At 39.7% G+C, this 17,790-nt stretch overlaps 1 protein-coding gene across 3 annotated transcripts in view; it reads left to right on the forward strand.

Annotated features, from left to right (window-relative positions):
• The window catches only part of ZNF285 (zinc finger protein 285), a 30,287-nt gene extending 21,586 nt beyond the window's left edge, over positions 1-8,701 (forward strand). For all 3 annotated transcript variants that reach the window (XM_041743993.1, XM_041743994.1, XM_041743995.1), the window contains 2 exons: positions 2,901-3,027; positions 5,520-8,701. In XM_041743993.1, the coding sequence (XP_041599927.1) occupies positions 2,901-3,027; positions 5,520-7,174 (1,782 nt within the window). In that variant the 3' untranslated portion in view covers positions 7,175-8,701. The remainder of the gene's footprint in view (positions 1-2,900; positions 3,028-5,519) is intronic.
• Positions 8,702-17,790: the final 9,089 nt, after the last annotated feature.

Consider the following 17,790-nt stretch of genomic DNA (forward strand, 5'->3'; position numbering starts at 1 on the left):
AAAATTAACAGAGTATTTTATTAGTTTCAGGTGTACAATGTAATGATTCACCAATTCCATACATTTCCCAGTGCTCATCATAAGTGTACTTTTAATGCCATTTGTCTGTTTCCCCACCTCCCCGCTACCTCCCCTCTGGCAACCCCCAGTTTATTCTCTGTATTTAAGAATCTAGTTTTTTGTTTGTCTCTTTTTTCCCTTTAATCATTTGTCTTTTTCCCTTAAATTCCACATGTGAGTGAAATCATGATATTTGTCTTTCTCTGAGTAACTTGTTTCAGTTAACATTATTCTCTCTATATCCATCTATGTGGTTGCAGATGGCAAGGTTTCACTCCTTTTTATGGCTGAGTAATATTCCATTGTAGATGTATACTACTTTTTTTTTTTTTATTTATGATAGGCACACAGTGAGAGAGAGAGAAGCAGAGACATAGGCAGAGGGAGAAGCAGGCTCCATGCACCGGGAGCCCGATGTGGGATTCGATCCCGGGTCTCCAGGATCGCGCCCTGGGGCCAAAGGCAGGCGCCAAACCGCTGCGCCACCCAGGGATCCCATACTACTTCTTCTTTATCCCCCTTTCATCTATATCAGTGGGCACTTGGGTTGGTTCCATTATCTTGGCTATTGTAAATAAGTTGCAGTGAACAAAGGGGTCCATTTATCTTTCTGAATTAGTATTTTCATTTCCTTTGGGTAAATACCATGCATAAAAATAAACTCAAAATGGGTTAAAGATCTAAATGTGAGTCCTGAAACTATTAAATCCAAGAAGAAAACATAGGCAGTTATTTCTTTGACATTAGCCATAGAAACATTTTTCTGTATATGTCTCCTCTAGGAAGGAAAACAAAAGCAAAATTAAACCATTAGGACTACACTAAAATAAAAAAGCTTTTGCACAGAGAAGAAAGCCAGCAAGAAACCAAAAAAGAACCTATTGGATGGGAGAAGATATTTACAAATGCTATCTCTGATAAGGGGTTAATATCCAAAATACATAAAGAACTTATACAACTCACCAAAAAATCCCAAATAATCCAATTAAAAAATAGGCAGAGTACACAAACATTTTCCCAAAGAAGACATGCAGATGACCAACAAACACATGAAAAGACGCTCAACATTACTCATCATTAGGGAAATGCAAATTGAAACCACAGTGATGGGGCACCTGGGTTGCTCAGTTGGTTAACCATCTGCCTTTGGCTCAGGTCATGATCCCAGTAGACTGGGATCATGGGTCCTGGGAGGGAGCCCTATGTCATGCTCCCTGCTCAGTGGGATTCTGCTTCTCCCTCTCCTGTAGCCCCTTCCTCTGCTTGTGCTCTCTCTCCTGATCACTCGCTCGCGCACTCTCTCTCTCTCTCAAGTAAAAAACCTTACACCTGTCAGAATAGTTAAAAGCAAAACCACAAGAAATAACAAGTGTTGGCCAGAATGTGGAGAAAAAAGAACCCTTATGCACTGTTGGTGGGAATGAAAATTGGTGCAGCCCCAATGGAAAACAGAATGGAGGTTCCTCCAAAATTAAAAATAGAACTACCCTATGAGCCAGAAATTCCACTACTGATTCCACTGTTTTTTAATACTTAGGTGATACCCAAATGCTCCCAATTTTCCCCATAATTTCCTTTTTATTTTTTAAAAAGTCTGGCAGCCAATGCTCTTAATTGCCTTATCTGCTTAGTCCAATAGAAATAGATTAATTTGCCATGCAGAGAAAATAAAATATCCAGTCTTGATGTATGATAGGGAATGAACACCCAGACACTACTAGGCCAGTGTATCAGCACAACCTTTTGGAGGACAATTTGGACAATATCAGTCAAAATGTAAAATACGCATACCGAAGTAACTCAGTAGTCTCTGGTCTAGGGATTTATTTTATAAAAATACTTTTATAAGCGCTCAAAGACAGATGTTCATGGATGTTTACTGGAACATTCTTTGTGTGACTGTGGATGGTTAATGGGGACATAAGCAATGCAGAGGAAAGAAGAGAAACTTGGCCTACACAAAACTTTGAATTTTTTCTGTTTCTCAATTTTTTGTACTAGTAAGGGTCCATTCAGGATAAAAAGGACACTGGCTTTTTTTTTTTTTTTTTTAGATTTCATTTATTTATTTGAGAGAGAGAGAGAGATCACAAGCGGGGAGGAAGAGGCAGAGGGAGAGGTATGAGCAGACTCCCCACTGAACAGAGAGCCCCCATGCAGGGCTCCATCTCAGGACCCTGAGATCATGACCTGACCTGAAGGCAGACACTTAACCTATCGAGCCACCCAGGTGCCTGAACACTGGCTATTTGAACAGGAAGAATTCAATAGAATTGTTGATTAGGCATGGAGTTGTGAGCCCAAGACACTGATGGGTAAAGAGAGAACTCTATTATGGGAGTACCAACTTTGGGAAGTAACTACTAACCTGGTGGAGGGAACCAAAGGGAGAGATTGAATTATGGGAAGTTAGAGGATGGGCCTTGTGGAGCTGAAATGCAGAATTGTGAGGAGGGGGTGCTGGCTGGCTGGTGTCTCTGAGCTCAGCGAAGAAACCTAGGGGCCAGGGACCCAGACTTCAGCTATTGGTACCCAGAAGGACTGCTGCCACCAACAGTAACACCAGAACAGAAGGCAAACAGGCAGGAGCAAGTCCCTTCTTTCTCCCCCAACCTTGCAGAATTCCTCTTGCGCCCCCTTGAGGCAGAACCTCACGTAGAGCCAGTTCTCAGATTCAAAGCTTGATTTGCAGAGTGGTGGCTCCAGCACTACAAAATGAGTTTAAACTGGAGAGTTTGGAGCAGAAAGATAAAACCTAATGACCCACACATCTTCCAGCTCTGCTCTTCTGCCACTGGTCGTCTGTGGATGGTCCATTTGGCATGTTCTCAATGTTTTAGGAAACTGTGACCTTCAAGGATGTGGCTGTGGTCTTCACCGAGGAAGAGTTGGCGCTACTGGACAAGACCCAGATAAGCCTGTACCAGGATGTGATGCTGGAGAACTTCAGGAACCTTGTTTCAGTGGGTGAGGACAACAACCCTCTATAACTAAGCAGCAAACCACTGGTCCTGTTTCCTCAAATAATCAGCTTCAAACCAGATAGAGCATTCCAGTTGGAGGACAAAGAGAAACTTTCCCCACTGGAGAGAATACCTGAGGGATGCACATGCTAAGGAGACCCCTGAAGTTAGTGAGTTTTAATAGATTAATGTGAGCAATGGCCCCTTGTGAAGTGTTGGTGAGGGAACCCTCACATCCTGCACCCCCTGGCCCCATGGGCCTCTAATACAGTTAGCAAGACCACCCTGGCTTCCTTTCACTCTAGGTTTCCATTCTGCTCTCATGTTTCTCAAAGCAAGGTTGATAAAGTTCACACCCTACCACAGGCCTTGGTCCCTTGGTTGCTTCTAGAGAAAAACCAGTGCTTTGGGCAAACTAGTGTTTAAGGAACCAAAACCAGGATCTGGTGTATAGTGAGTGTGATAGGAATATCAGCTTATTTGCTTTCTCATCGATAAATATCTAATTTTTACTTCTCAGAGGCTCATATACAGATATGTATTACCTTTTAATTTATAAGATAGTTGCTATTCCTTCTTTTACAAAAGAAACAACTGAGGCATAGAGTAGTTAAATAACTTGCCCATGGTCACATAGCTTGTAAGAACTAGATATGAACCCTCCTATCTGGTTCTAGACCCTATGGGGTTTTGTTTTGTTTTGCTTTTTTTTTCGAGAGAGAGAGAGAGAGAGAGAACAGAGTGGGGAGGGGCAGAGGGAAAGGGAGGGAGAGAATCTCCAGCAGACTCCCCACTGAGTGAGGAGCCTGACTCAGGGATCGATCTCACCACCCGTAGACCATAACCTGAGCCAAAATCAAGAGTCAGATACTTAACCAACTGAGCCACCCAGGTGCCCCTATACCCTGTGTTTTTAATAACCATATGAAACTAAGTACCACTGTGTCTATAGATTATAGACATATGGCTAGTCTGCAGGATTCAACTGTCAGTGAGTCTAAAATCAAGTTACTCTATCAAAATCAGCAGTTTTTAAAAAGCAAGACAGATTAATGGACCAGAACACAAAAGAATTTATTAGAGTACATTACACCTAGTAAGGTAAGTATTAGCTGATAAAAGTGTTGTAGTTAACAGTCTATTTGTGCATACTGGGTCACAGTACAAATGCTTTTCTTACTATGGATACAGTTGAAACAACTGGAAAACTGCTCCTTTAGGCCCCTTGTGGGTAGCTCCAAGTCCCCCTTTCTCTGATACCATCTTACAAACTACATCACTCTCAATAAAGTGACTCAGAAACTACCTTGAGCCAGAAGCAGTGTCCAGATGGTCTTGACCATAGTATTCATGTCATTCTGAAGCCCATTTTAGGGAGCCAAGGGTGTGACGACCCTCGTCTACCTCATCTCCCTATGTTTTGTGGCCCTGTAGTACAAATCTTCCTTCTCTGGGGCCAGGCCATTGACACTGCCACATTGCCCATTCTCATAGTCCTAGCTATTTGAGGTTCTGCAACTATTTAAATAGAAGGTGTTAAGGAAATAGTTTACAGAATCTTAGAGCATGCGACTCTTGATCTCAAGGTCCTGAGCTCAAGTCTTACATTGGGAGTAGAGGTTACTTATTAAAAAAAAGAAAAGAGAAAAATCACTTTATCTCTTTGTGGAATCCAGAAAATCTCAGAGAAAAGGGTGTATCTTTAAGCCTGCCTCAAAGGTGTACATGTGCCTCCCCCACCACCCCAGGACCATATTTCACAATATTATCCCTATATCAGTTCCCAGTGCTGTTTTAGGCCAACTATATACAGTTGGGTAGGTTGTAAGAAACACACATTATACTCCCACCTCATGTGACAATAATGTGAAGGAAGGGACATTAACAGGAGACAAGACTTGTTGCTTGTTTCTGCAATTTCATATGGTATCTTGGAAGGTCTTTGTGTTTGTTACCATGTCCAGCACTCACATTATTATCTGTACACACAAATACACCATGAATCATATGGGAGCCTTCCCTGTACCTTTTTTGAAAGAGAGAGAGCAAGCACAAGTGGGAGGAGGGGCAGAGAGAGAAAGAAAGGGAAAATCCAAGCAGGCTCCATGCTCAGTGCAAAGCCCAATGTGGGGCTCAATCTTACAACCCTGAGATCATGACCTGAGCCAAAATCAAGAGTTGGATGCTTAACCGACTGAACCACCCAGGTATCCCTTCCTCATTCCTTTTGTAGCGAAATGATTAAAGGTGTCTTATCAGCTGCTCTTATAGCAGGAAGGTGAATTTCTTTATAATTGTTCCCAAAATTTCCTTTTATTTCCCTGCAACATCTGATTTTTAATTGGCAGCTCATGGATTAGAAGTACTGTGATTCTTATTGTTTCCTATAGCAATAGAAGCCAGTGGCAACTTCCCACCCCATCTTACTTCATTTCTCAAAACCTCTGGAGGTATGACTTACTTGTTTTCTTAGCCAAATTCTCTTTCTGCTCATAGGAGACAGGATTAAAAACAACATTTCACATCTTCAGGGGAAAGGGTTGAGTTATCTCTCACAAGAAGTGCTCTACTTCTGGCAGATTTGGAAACAAAGGATCAGTGAACTACCGGTGAGTCAGGAGTATGTCATGAATCTTCAAGGAGAGGGTCCCCAATATTTAGAAGATATTTCCCTCTGTGAAGAGTGGGCGAAAGTCTCCCTTCAGATTTCTGAAAATGAAAACTATATAACAAATGCCATTAATTTAGAAAATCAAGATGGCACATCGTGGAAAGGCCTGACACAAGTCCTTACCCCAGAATCTTGGAAGGGAGCCAATATGATGACTGAGCCCCAGAATTCTCAAGGACAGTATGAGAGAATTCATGTGAACAAGAAACTGTATGGATGTGCTCAATGTGATGATGGTATCAGTCAGACATGTGATTGTGGTGATTCCCAAGAATGTAAAGAAGAGGAACCTTGTAGACCCACTGATTGTAGGAAACACTTGGCTACAGAATCAACAGTCAAACAGCATAACGTGGTCCCTGTGATAGCGCAACCTGTTAAATGTAATAACTATGGTGTGGGCTTCATAGATGGTGCAGACCCTCCTGTTCATCACAGCACTCCCATAGGAGAAAAGTCTTGTGGATGTGACCAGTGTGGAAAGGACTTTAGTCAGAGCTCAGATCTTACTGTTCATTATAAAACTCATTCAGATGACAAAGATTATGAATGTCAAGAGTGGGCAGAGGGCTGCAAGCAGAGCTCAGACCTTCCCAGATATCAAAAAGGCCCCTTGGGAGACAAACCCTATAAATGTCTCGAGTGTGGCAAGGTCTTCAGGCGCAACTCGTCTCTTCACAACCATCACCGGGTCCACACAGGGGAGATGCCTCACAGATGTGATGTGTGTGGGAAGGGGTTTGGATTTAGGTCACTTCTTTGTATTCATCAGGGAGTACACACAGGAAAAAAGCCCTATAAATGTGAGGAGTGTGGGAAGGGCTTTGATCAGAGCTCCAATCTTCTTGTCCACCAGAGAGTCCACACTGGAGAGAAGCCCTACAAATGCAGTGAGTGTGGCAAATGCTTCAGTTCAAGCTCTGTTCTTCAAGTCCACCAGAGGCTGCACACAGGGGAGAAGCCTTATAGGTGTGGTGAGTGTGGAAAGGGCTTCAGCCAAAGCACACACCTTCACATTCATCAGAGAGTCCACACAGGGGAGAAGCCCTACAAATGCAATATGTGTGGAAAGGCTTTTGCATACAGTTCGGTTCTTCACACTCATCAGAGAGTTCACACAGGAGAAAAACCTTACAAATGTGAAGTCTGTGGTAAAGGCTTCAGTTATAGCTCATATTTTCACTTACATCAAAGAGACCACACCAGAGAGAAACCATATAAATGTGATGAGTGTGGTAAGGGCTTCAGTCGGAATTCAGATCTTCATGTGCATCTCAGAGTGCACACAGGAGAGAGGCCCTATAAGTGTAAAGAATGTGGGAAGGGCTTCAGTCGCAACTCATATCTTCTTGCTCACCAGAGAACTCATGCAGGTAAGATGCAATATACATGTCACGAGCATGGCCAGGGCTTTAGCTATAGCTCAGACGTTCTTGCTCAACAAAGACTGCATGAAAGGACAGAAACAGTCTCAATGTAATTCTCAAATGAGCCAATTGGGAAAGCAAGCAAGTCTATGTATTCCAGGCAATAAAGGCTTACTCAGTTCCTAGAAGGCCTGCGGCAGCAAAGGACAAGGACACTGCCATCTATGATGTCATCCTGCAGCACTGAAGCAGGGGTTCTTAAGAGCATTCTACTGTGGATCCCAAGAACTTCTGCAAAGCTCTCATCAGCTGTCACATGCTGCAGTGGCAAAGTAAAGGAGTATCCACTGGAAAGATATTCAGAAGAGTGCTCAGAAATGAAACCCATGTTATTAACATGGTAAGAATATTAGTCCATTTTCAGGTTTTCAAATCCATTAGATTTTCTACACAGGAAGAAGCTCTGTCGAGTGTTATTTTATGGGCATGGCTGTGTGTTTGTCTCAGCTGGTTCCATTTCTTGGTCACATAAAGACTCCATTTCCCAGAAACCCTTGCAGTTAAGAGCTGGTCCATGTGATAGAGTTCCAAGCAACAGAGTGTGAGCATAAGTAATATAAGCTCCTTCCCGGCCTGGCCCTTACAAACATCTTGTGATGTCCCTCTGGGCATCTTTTCTGTCTTGATAGCGATCTTGGAGGCTGTTCCAGGCTTGATTGGTAGAAGGTGGCTATCTGACCTATGTTGGACTTTATTTTTCTTGAGTAAGAAATAAACATGTATTGTGTTATACTACTGATATTTTGGCAGTTTATTTCTTGCTGGTATTGCCCAGGTTATGCCAACTATGACAGAGGGATTTAACGGCAACATATTTCATGGTCATTGGAGTTCACGTAAGAAAACAACTTCATAATTGAATTCAAAACTTATAAATATTTAAGGTTATATGTGGCAGTGCAGCTACCTTAAATGGTGTGGGTAGGACTTCTTCAGTGAGAATCTTCATTCATTGGTTTGTGCATAAAAAAGAAATGTTCCAAACAATGTGCATGTGGTAAAACTTTAGCAAAAGTGCAATCTGTAGACATAAGAAATCCCGTGTAGTAGAGAAACTCTGTAAAGTGTAATAATGGGAAATGTTTGTCAATAAGAAATTAGCCAGACTAGGTGTCCTTCAAATAGTCTTAATAAAGAGGATTAAGTAAAACTAATATTTTCTGAAGTAATTAACAACTTACAGAAGGCCAAGGGTGTTCATTATCAGAAGCTGGCTACCACTGCTTCTCTTTTAATAAAAGTGGGATTTTAGAAGGTGCTTATTTTGTCAAGTACCTTCCACAGTTGTGATTTAGTTTGGGATTATAGATGGATTTGGGAGGAAGAGATATATTCACAATTTCTTTTTTCATCTTCAATAATATCTTTTTTGGTATCTTAGTTTATTTATAGGTTTCTTCACTTGGATAATGTTTTCTTTTCTAAGATTTTATTTATTTGAGAAAGAGAGAGAGAGTGAGAGAGAGAACACAAGCAGTCGAGGTGAGGGTGAGAAGCAGACCTCTTGCTGAGCAGGGAAACTGATAATATAGGACTCCATCCCAGGACCCTGAGATCATGACTTGAGCTGAAGGCAAACACTTAACCAACTGAGCTACCCAGGAGCCCCTTGGATCATGTTTTCTTCTTTTTTTCTTTTTAAAAAAGATTTTATTTATTTATTCATGAGAGATTCAGAGAGGCAGAAACAAAGGCAGAGGGAGAAGCAGGCTCACTGTGGGGAGCCTGATGCAGAACTTGATCCCAGGACCACAGGATCATGACCTGAGCCGAAGGTAGACACTCAACCACTGAGCCACCCAGGTATCCCTGGATCATGTTTCTTTCTAGTTTTTCTTACATTATAATTTCCTAAAGTTATGGTTTCCATATGGAACAGCCATTCAAAATCAAATAAAACCATCCTAAGGTGTTGCTTTCTTAGTAATCCAGGTGAGCAACAGTGAAACATTAATAAAACTCAGTGTCAGTAATGGAATGGAAAAACCAGTGGTTGGTGGGAAAAAATACGAGTGCAGCATTTCTGGAGAGGAATTTGTCTATATGTATCAAAGGGTATAATGTGCATTGTCTTTGAACTAATAATTCCACTTCTGAGAATTTATCTTTACAGTATAATTGCACAAGTGGGAAAAGATGGTTTCAGAAGGGAACATATTCTAAGAATGTTTATAATAACAAAAGTTGCAAGCAACCTGAAAATACTTAAGAGATTGAATAAATTATGGTACTTCCATGTAATGAAACAAAATATCACCATTAAAAATAATATAGACCTATCATTGGAAAAAAAATCACATTGTAAAAGATCATTACAGGATGACCCCTGACTAATAAACAAGTTTTAGAGCACAGAGTAGCCCTGGGAGTGGTCCCCTTTGCCACTCTACACTTCACTTTTCAGTGTTGTTTCAAGGGTTATTTTGATTGTTTAACCCAAGTGGGGATATGCATAATTTGGGAAATGCTTCCCCCAAATTATTTTCCTTCTCTCTATTCAGATGCTTGTGATAACAGTTTTGTCATTAGACATTTACCAATCTTTATATGATGTTTTTCCATAATGGGTTGTGAGTAGAGCTCATGGTGGAGAGAGTAAGTTGTTGGAGAAAGCAAGTCCTGGTGAAAGGTTTTGAGGTTTTGTTTTATTTATTTATTTATTTATTTATTTATAAAGACTTTATTTATTTATTCATGAGACACACACACACACATTGAGAGAGAGAGATACAGAGAGAGAGAGGCAGAGACACAAGCAGAGGGAGAAGCAGGCTCCATGCAGGGAGCCCGACGTGGGACTCGAACCCAGGTCTCCAGGATCACGCCCTGGGCTGAAAGTGGCGCTAAACCGCTGAGCCACCCGGGCTGCCTGAGGTTTTGTTTTAGAAAGGTGCTTCCAGGGATGGAAGGCAATGGGCTTAACCTATCACCAGATGGCTGCTGTAGTATAGCTCCTTGCATGGATGAATACTCTAAATGGACCAGCGGGAAAGCCAGCTGTCTTACATTGTGTGGCCTTCCTTTGTGTCTCTGTGCTGATTATTGTTTTACATTCCTTGGTATTCTGACTTTACCTGTATGTCTTCCTATGTAATCCAACATTTACATACCAGTATCTGGGACTTTGGAAGTGGCAATGATTACAGTTCAGTGTAGGGGCACTGTGCCAGGTATTGCCTTTCAGTTCCAAATTCACCCTTTGATACATTCTCTATGATAATGGAAGAAATTTCTTTGAGCATTTCTCCTTTGCAGAAAACACAATGTTAAGCTTTCTCAGCCAAGGGTGTTGGAGGGAGATTTCAGGAGAGAGGAATCTTCTGCTGTTTGTAGCAGCTGCATGGTCAGTGGAATTGAGGACATCTGGTCCTACTCTGCACTAGCCACACATCCAGAAGGCAGTCCCTTGATGATCTTGCAGCTCTATCCTGTTGATCACATTCCTGTGGACCTCTGGATGTGGACTCTACACTTTGCAGACCTTCTACCAACATATGCATGCCCATTGTCTCTGGGCATCCATGTACGTGGCCACTGGCTGTGGCTCATCTGTTCCCCATCTGCACCCTTCCTCATTCTGCATGCCCATGCATTCCATCACCTGTTACAACTTGGCTACATACCACTCATACCCTAGAATGTTGCTTCCCACTTGACCAGCAATCAGAGACCACCTTTGACTCAAGCAAAACAGAAAACTTCTCTGCTATCCAGTAGGCTACAGCCATATTTTCTTCATGAATCTGAGGTTTGTCCCAAGTTTGTCTTTCCTTAGATACTCTCAGCATTGTACCACATAGAATTTTAAAAATATTGTATAGTTACTTTTTTAAAGTTTAATAATTTGTATATTAAATTTCCACTTAAATCACTGTATGGTTTCTGTCTCCTTATTGGACCCAGACTGATCAGGTGACAACTATAATTGCTGTTTCGGTGGGAGTTTTAAGGTCAAAGAATACAGTGAGTTTCGGGTAATTCAATGGTGATGAAGGAGAAAATATGAGAAATATATTCTTTGTCAGCCTTGATAGCTGCAGACATAAAGGACTTGGAAGACTCACTTCAACATCTGTATGCAAACTGAAAGACATGATGAGAAACCTGGTATGAGATATCTTGGTGAACAGGCTTCTTACACCTGATGTGGACAAAGCCTTTCTAGGGAATAAAGTTATATATATATATATATATATATATATATATATATATATATATATAGATATTATTTATTTATTAATGAGAAACACAGAAAGAGGCAGAGACACAGGCAGAGGGAGAGGCACGCTCCATGCAGGGAGCCCGATATAGGGCTCGATCCTGGGTCTCCAGGATCACACCCTGGGCCCAAGGCAGGTGCTAAACCACTGAGCCACCCAGGGATCCCCATAAAGTTATATTTTAATAAGATTATCCACTATCAATAAGATAATATTAATGTAGTAAAAGGTTAACTCAGAGGTGAAATCCAGGGTAACCATGATTTGGTATTTACCAGGGAAAGAAACTTTTGGGGTCCAGAATTGGTTCAACTTTTCCTCAGGACAGAGATCAACCTTCAACCTTTGCATAGATCCCATGAACAATACTCCTGTTTGGCCAGGAGAAGCCCTTGTGTGTCACATTTAGTTCTCAGCTTTCTTAAGGCATAATTGTTACACAAAAACTGTAGATATTTAATGTATACAGTTTAATGAGTTTAGATATGTGCATACACCTGTAAAACCAACATAACAATCAAGGTAATAGATATATGTATCACCTCTAAAAGTTTCCTTCTGTTTCTTGGATTTTTTATTTTTTATTTTTTTGCAGTAACATGAGATCTACCCTTTTAGCAAACTTTTAAGTATATAATACAGTATTGTTGCTTTTAGACACTATGCTGTACTGCAGATCTTTAGAACTAATTTACCTTTCATAACTGAAACTTTATACCATTGAACAACTCCCCATTTCCCCTTCCCCCTGGCTCCTGATAATCACCATTCTGTTCTCTCTCTTATGAATTTGACTAATTAGGTAACTCATTTAAGTAGAATCATGCCATTTTTACCCTGCGACTGGCTTATTTCCCTTAGCATAAAGTCCTCAACATGCTAAAGAATGAAACTGGACCCCTATCTTACAACACACACACACACACACACAAACTCAAATTGATTAAAGACTTAAATAAAAAACCCGAAACCATAAAACTTCTAGAAGAAAACATAGGGGGGAACCTCTTTACATTGGTCTTGGCAGTGATTTCTTGGATATGACACCAAAAGCACAACTGACAAAAGTGAAAGTAGACAAGTGGGATGACAACCAGCTAAAAAGCTTCTGCAAGCAAAGAAAACAAAGAATGAGAAGGCAATCTATGGAATGGAAGAAAATCTATGAAAATCATATATCTGATAAGGGGTTAATGTATAAAATATAAAAGGAACCCCTACAATCCAATAGTAAATACCAACACAATAACCTGATTTTAAAATGGGCACAGGACTTGAATAGACACTTCCCAAAGAATATGTACAAATGTCCAACAAGTTTACGAAAAGATGCTCAACATCACTAATCAGTGAAATGCAAATCAAAACCACAATATGATATCAACTCACACTGGTAGGATGGCTATTATTTTTAAAAAGCATCAAGAGATAACAAGTGTTGAGGACATGGAGAAATTGGAACTCTTACACTGTGGGAATTAAAATGGTGCAACTTATATGGAAAACAGCAGTGGAGATTCCCCCCAAAATTAAAAATGTAACTATGATATAATTACCTTTATGGATATGTATCTCAAAGAACTGAAAGCAAGATGAGATATCTGCTTTCCCATGTTCATTGCACCACTATTCCCAGCAGCCAAGAAACAACCCAAACGTCCATCGACAAATACACGGATAAAGAAAATATGGTATATACTGCACACAATGGAATATTATTCAGCCTTAACAAGAAGGAGATCTTTTCATTTGTACATTTAGCTTTGTAAATAAAATTCTCAGTATTCAACCTGGCTTTGAGAGATCAAGAGAAGTCATACACTTTAAGAACTTTCCCCAAGAGGAGACAAAAGGTATGGCATGGACACATCCATAGAACAGGTCTAAGAAAGCCTCAGAATTTGTAGCGAAACTGACTGGTGAAGAGCTTTCTTTCCTGAAGCCAGTCAGTAAAGACTGGAGGAAGTGTTTTCACTAAATGCAAAACCAGCAATGCAAAACCCCAAAAAACACACAAAAAAAATCAAGGAAATGTGATACCACCAAAGAAACAATAATTTTCCAGTAACCAATCCCATAGAAAGAAGCTCTAGGAATTGCCTGACAAAGAATTTAAAATAATTTTTAAAGAAAGCTCAGCAAGTTATCAGAGAACACAGATAGATAACTCAATTAAATCAGGAAAACAACACATGAACAAAACAAAACTAGAGAAATAGAAAAAAATTTTTAAAGAAGAGTTGAACACATTCTAGCACTGAAGACTGAAATGGAAAAAAAAAAACAAACAATAGAGAGTGTCAAAATGAACTTGATCAAGCAGACCAAAGAGTCTGCTAACACGAAGACCAGTTATTTGGAATTATCTGGTCAGAGGAGAAAAATATCATCCGCTCTCACTTATATGTGGAATCTAAAACAAAAAAATAAACTCATAGAAACAGAAAATATTTGTTTCCAGAGGCAGGGGATGATGAATAGTTGAAATGGGTGGTGTAGTAAAAAAGTAAAACCTCAAGTTATATTTTAAGTCCTGCAGATGTAATGTATAGCATGGTGATCATAGTTAAATACAGTATCGTATATTTGAAAGTTGCCAAGAGAGTAAATCTTAAAAGTTCTAATCACCAAAAAATTGTAACTGTATGTGGTAATGGATGTTAACTAGACTTATTATGGTGATTCTTTGACAATATATACATGTATCAAACCATTATTTTGTACACCTAAAACTAATGTCAATTACATCTCAATTCTTAACATCTGAAAAAGTTAAGGGTGGTGAATTACAGTAGCTTTATTTTTATGGCACTTTATACTCTACAAACTGTTGTTCTGTACATTATTTTGTTTTGCCAGTTTTATTCAATATGCAAATGCAATTTATAGGTAGTAGATAATCAAACCTAAATCAAAAGTCTTGAATTATCTTGCCAATTTGAACTTTTAACTCAATAAGAACTATATATAATTATCGCAATTCTGCATCGGCGTTGTCTGAATTAATAAGGTTTTGCTCTATTGTAGCTAAAATAGACCTGGCAATTTTATGGCCATCTTATATTCCAGAGCGCTACTTCCACCTACATGTTAGTAATAAATACTGTTTCTTCAAACAGAGCATCCCAGTTCAAAGAAAAAAATAGTGGCAATGTCAAAAGCTGGCAAGGATGCAGAGAAACTGGAATTCTCATACATTTCTGTTGGGAATGTAAAATGGTACAGGCGCTCTGGAAAAAAGTTTAGCAGTTCCATAAAGAACTGAACATATACTTACAATACACCCCAGCCACTGCACTCCTGGACATTTACCAGAGAAATAAAAAAATTTACAGGCACACATAAAAAATCTGTACATGAATGGTCATATTTATTTATAATAGCAAAAAAGCTAAAACAAAATTTCCTCAATAGGTAAATGGTTAAACAAACTCTGGCACATCCACGTTATGGAATACCACTCAGTACTAAAAAGCAGTGGATCACTGATACATGCAATTACTTGGATAGATCTTGAGATCAGTTTACTGAGTGAAAAACCCAACTTCCTATATGATTCCAATTATGTAACATTCTTAAAGTGACCAAGTTATAGAGATGGAAAACGGAGTTATGGCTTGTTGCCACCGTCCGACCTCATGACAGAGTATCTTCTTGCATATTGCTAGCCTGGGAAAATATCAAAATTCAAAATATGGTTTCTACTGAGTGGGTATTGATTTCACACCATTGTAAGTGGAACCACTGTAAGTCAGAGAATGTACTTATAAGATGAACTTTAGGATTGCTGGATGGTTTACTGTAGGCTCTACTGACTCCCATCGCATTTATTTTTTAAAAGATTTTATTTATTTACTTATTTATTCATGAGAGACACACACAGAGAGAGGCAGAGACACAGGCAGAAGGAGAAGCAGGCTCCATGCAAGGAGCCCGATGTGGGACTTGATCTTTAGTCTCCAGGATCACTCCCTGGGCCAAAGGCAGGCGCTCAACTGCTGAGCCACCCAGGTGTCCCCCTCCCATTGCATTTAAAAATTCTTTTACTCTAAAAAAAAATCTTAAAAAAATAAAAATAAAAATAAAAAAATCTTTGCTTTTATCTTATCCTAATATATGTGAAACTTCAAAACTGATATTAATAAATATTTTTTCCTTTCATGGAGATAACATCTGTTATATAAGGGATCATATAGTCTGATTTGTGATCATGGTTTCCTTGTTTTAAGCCCTGTTTTTACGTTATTTGCTGTTATTTCTTTTTGCTTCCTCTCCAAAGGGAAACTTGTCCAGGATTTGCATTGGTTTAAGGAAATACAGTTTCTTGTTCAAATATTGCCAGTCCCTTCTATGAAGTATTCTTGCCCCCTTCTTGCTCCCCACAATGACACTGTATCCAACCTAGCCTTTATTTTTTTTATTTTTTAAAAGATTTTATTAGACTCCTAACTCGGGGAAACGAACTAGGGGTGGTGGAAGGGGAGGAGGGCGGGTGTTGGAGGGGAATGGGTGACGGGCACTGAGGTGGACACTTGACGGGATGAGCACTGGGTGTTTTTCTGTATGTTGGTAAATTGAACACCAATAAAAATTAATTTAAAAAAAAGATTTTATTTATTTATTTATTTATTTATTTATTTATTTATGAGAGGCACACAGAGAGAGAGAGGCAGCAACACAGGCAGAGGGAGAAGCAGGCTCCATGCAGGGAGCCCGAGGTGGGACTCGATCCTGGGACTCCAGGATCATGCCCTGGGCTGAAGACAGGTGCTACTAAACCACTGAGCCACTCGGGATCCCCCCAACCTAGTCTTTTTTTTTTTTTTCCCAACCTAGTCTTTAATTTTTTTTTTTTTATTTATTTATGATAGTCACAGAGAGAGAGAGAGAGAGACAGAGACACAGGCGGAGGGAGAAGCAGGCTCCATGCACCGGGAGCCTGATGTGGGATTCGATCCCGGGTCTCCAGGATCGCGCCCTGGGCCAAAGGCAGGCGCCAAACCGCTGCGCCACCCAGGGATCCCCCAACCTAGTCTTTAAATAAGAATGATCAAATACAATTAATCTGTTTGGATTTTTAAAAGATTTTATTTATTCATCAGAGACACAGAGACAGAAACATAGGCAGCCAGAGAAACAGGCTCCCTGCAGGGAGCCTGATGCAAGACTTGATCCCAGGACCCCCAGATCATGACCTGAGCCAAAGGCAGACGCTCAACCATTGAGCCACCCAGTTGCCCCTCTGTTTGGATATTGATTGGAATAAAGTAGCTATAAAAGGCATTTTTTCAGTAAACAGGAACTCAAACTGACATACAGATTAGATAATACTAAGAATTGTTAAGTTTGTTTCATAAAGTAATGATTTTGTGCGTACATAAGAAAATATTGTAATTTAAAGTGATATATATGTAGTATTTGGAAGGAAATCACAATGTCAAGGAGTAGCTTTATTTTTATTTTTTTGGAGTAGCTTTAAAATACTTCAGAAAAAGAAAAAAAAAATAAAATACTTCAGAAAAAGAAAAAAAAAATAAAATACTTCAGAAAAAAAATTTAAGAAATGATAAGTGAAGCCACTATGGGAAAGATTTTAAGTGTGGAATTTAAGGTATATACATTTGGTGTTTCATGTTACTGTTCTCAATACTTTTATATTATTCTCAACACAATACTTATTGTATTATTGTTTCATTTTAAAAATTGTTTTCTGCCCAGAAGGAAAGAGGTGAGTACATACTGCCTATAGTTTAACTTGTCACAGTTACCTGGACTCCATCCCCACCTCAACCTATCCCCCATCCTGAATAAAAGAAAAATACTCATAGCAAATATTTAATATCAAAGAGCAACACAGGAGTAGTCAAAGGGAAGTCTGAGTTCAAACTAAAAAATTTTAAAGGAAAAACCTTTTTTTCCCCATTGCAGTATTTTCTCCAACTCCTTGTCAGAGCAGTTCCTTTCACTTGTCAGAAATAACATTGCTGTTTGTTTTGTAGCCTGATCTGTGCTCGGAATTCCTTGTGGATTCTTAGCATCTTGAAAGAAATAGTTTATGCCAGATAGCACAGTCAGAGGTAGATGAATATGGGCATATGTAAAGAGGCAATCAAGGCAAACTGAGCCTGAGATGACGTATCCCCTTCTCCCCCTTTTTATAGATTTTACTTCATTCTTCCTCACAGAGACAGGCAGAGACATAGGCAGAAGGAGAAGCAGGCTCCCCTCAGGAGTCTGGGGGACTCGATCCCAGGACCCCGGATCATGACCTGAGCCGAAGGCCGACGCTCAACCACTGAGCCACCCAGGCGCCCAGAGATATACCATATTCCTTAATGCAGCACGCAGCCAGTCCCTTTAAAAGCTTGTCTTAAAAAAAAAAAAACAAAAAAAAAAACTTGTCTTTTTTCTGTCTTTTCTGCTAAAAAGTTATATTTTCATATGAAAAG

Source organism: Vulpes lagopus, chromosome 2 (genome assembly GCF_018345385.1).
Source record: "Vulpes lagopus strain Blue_001 chromosome 2, ASM1834538v1, whole genome shotgun sequence".
NCBI lineage: Eukaryota > Metazoa > Chordata > Mammalia > Carnivora > Canidae > Vulpes > Vulpes lagopus.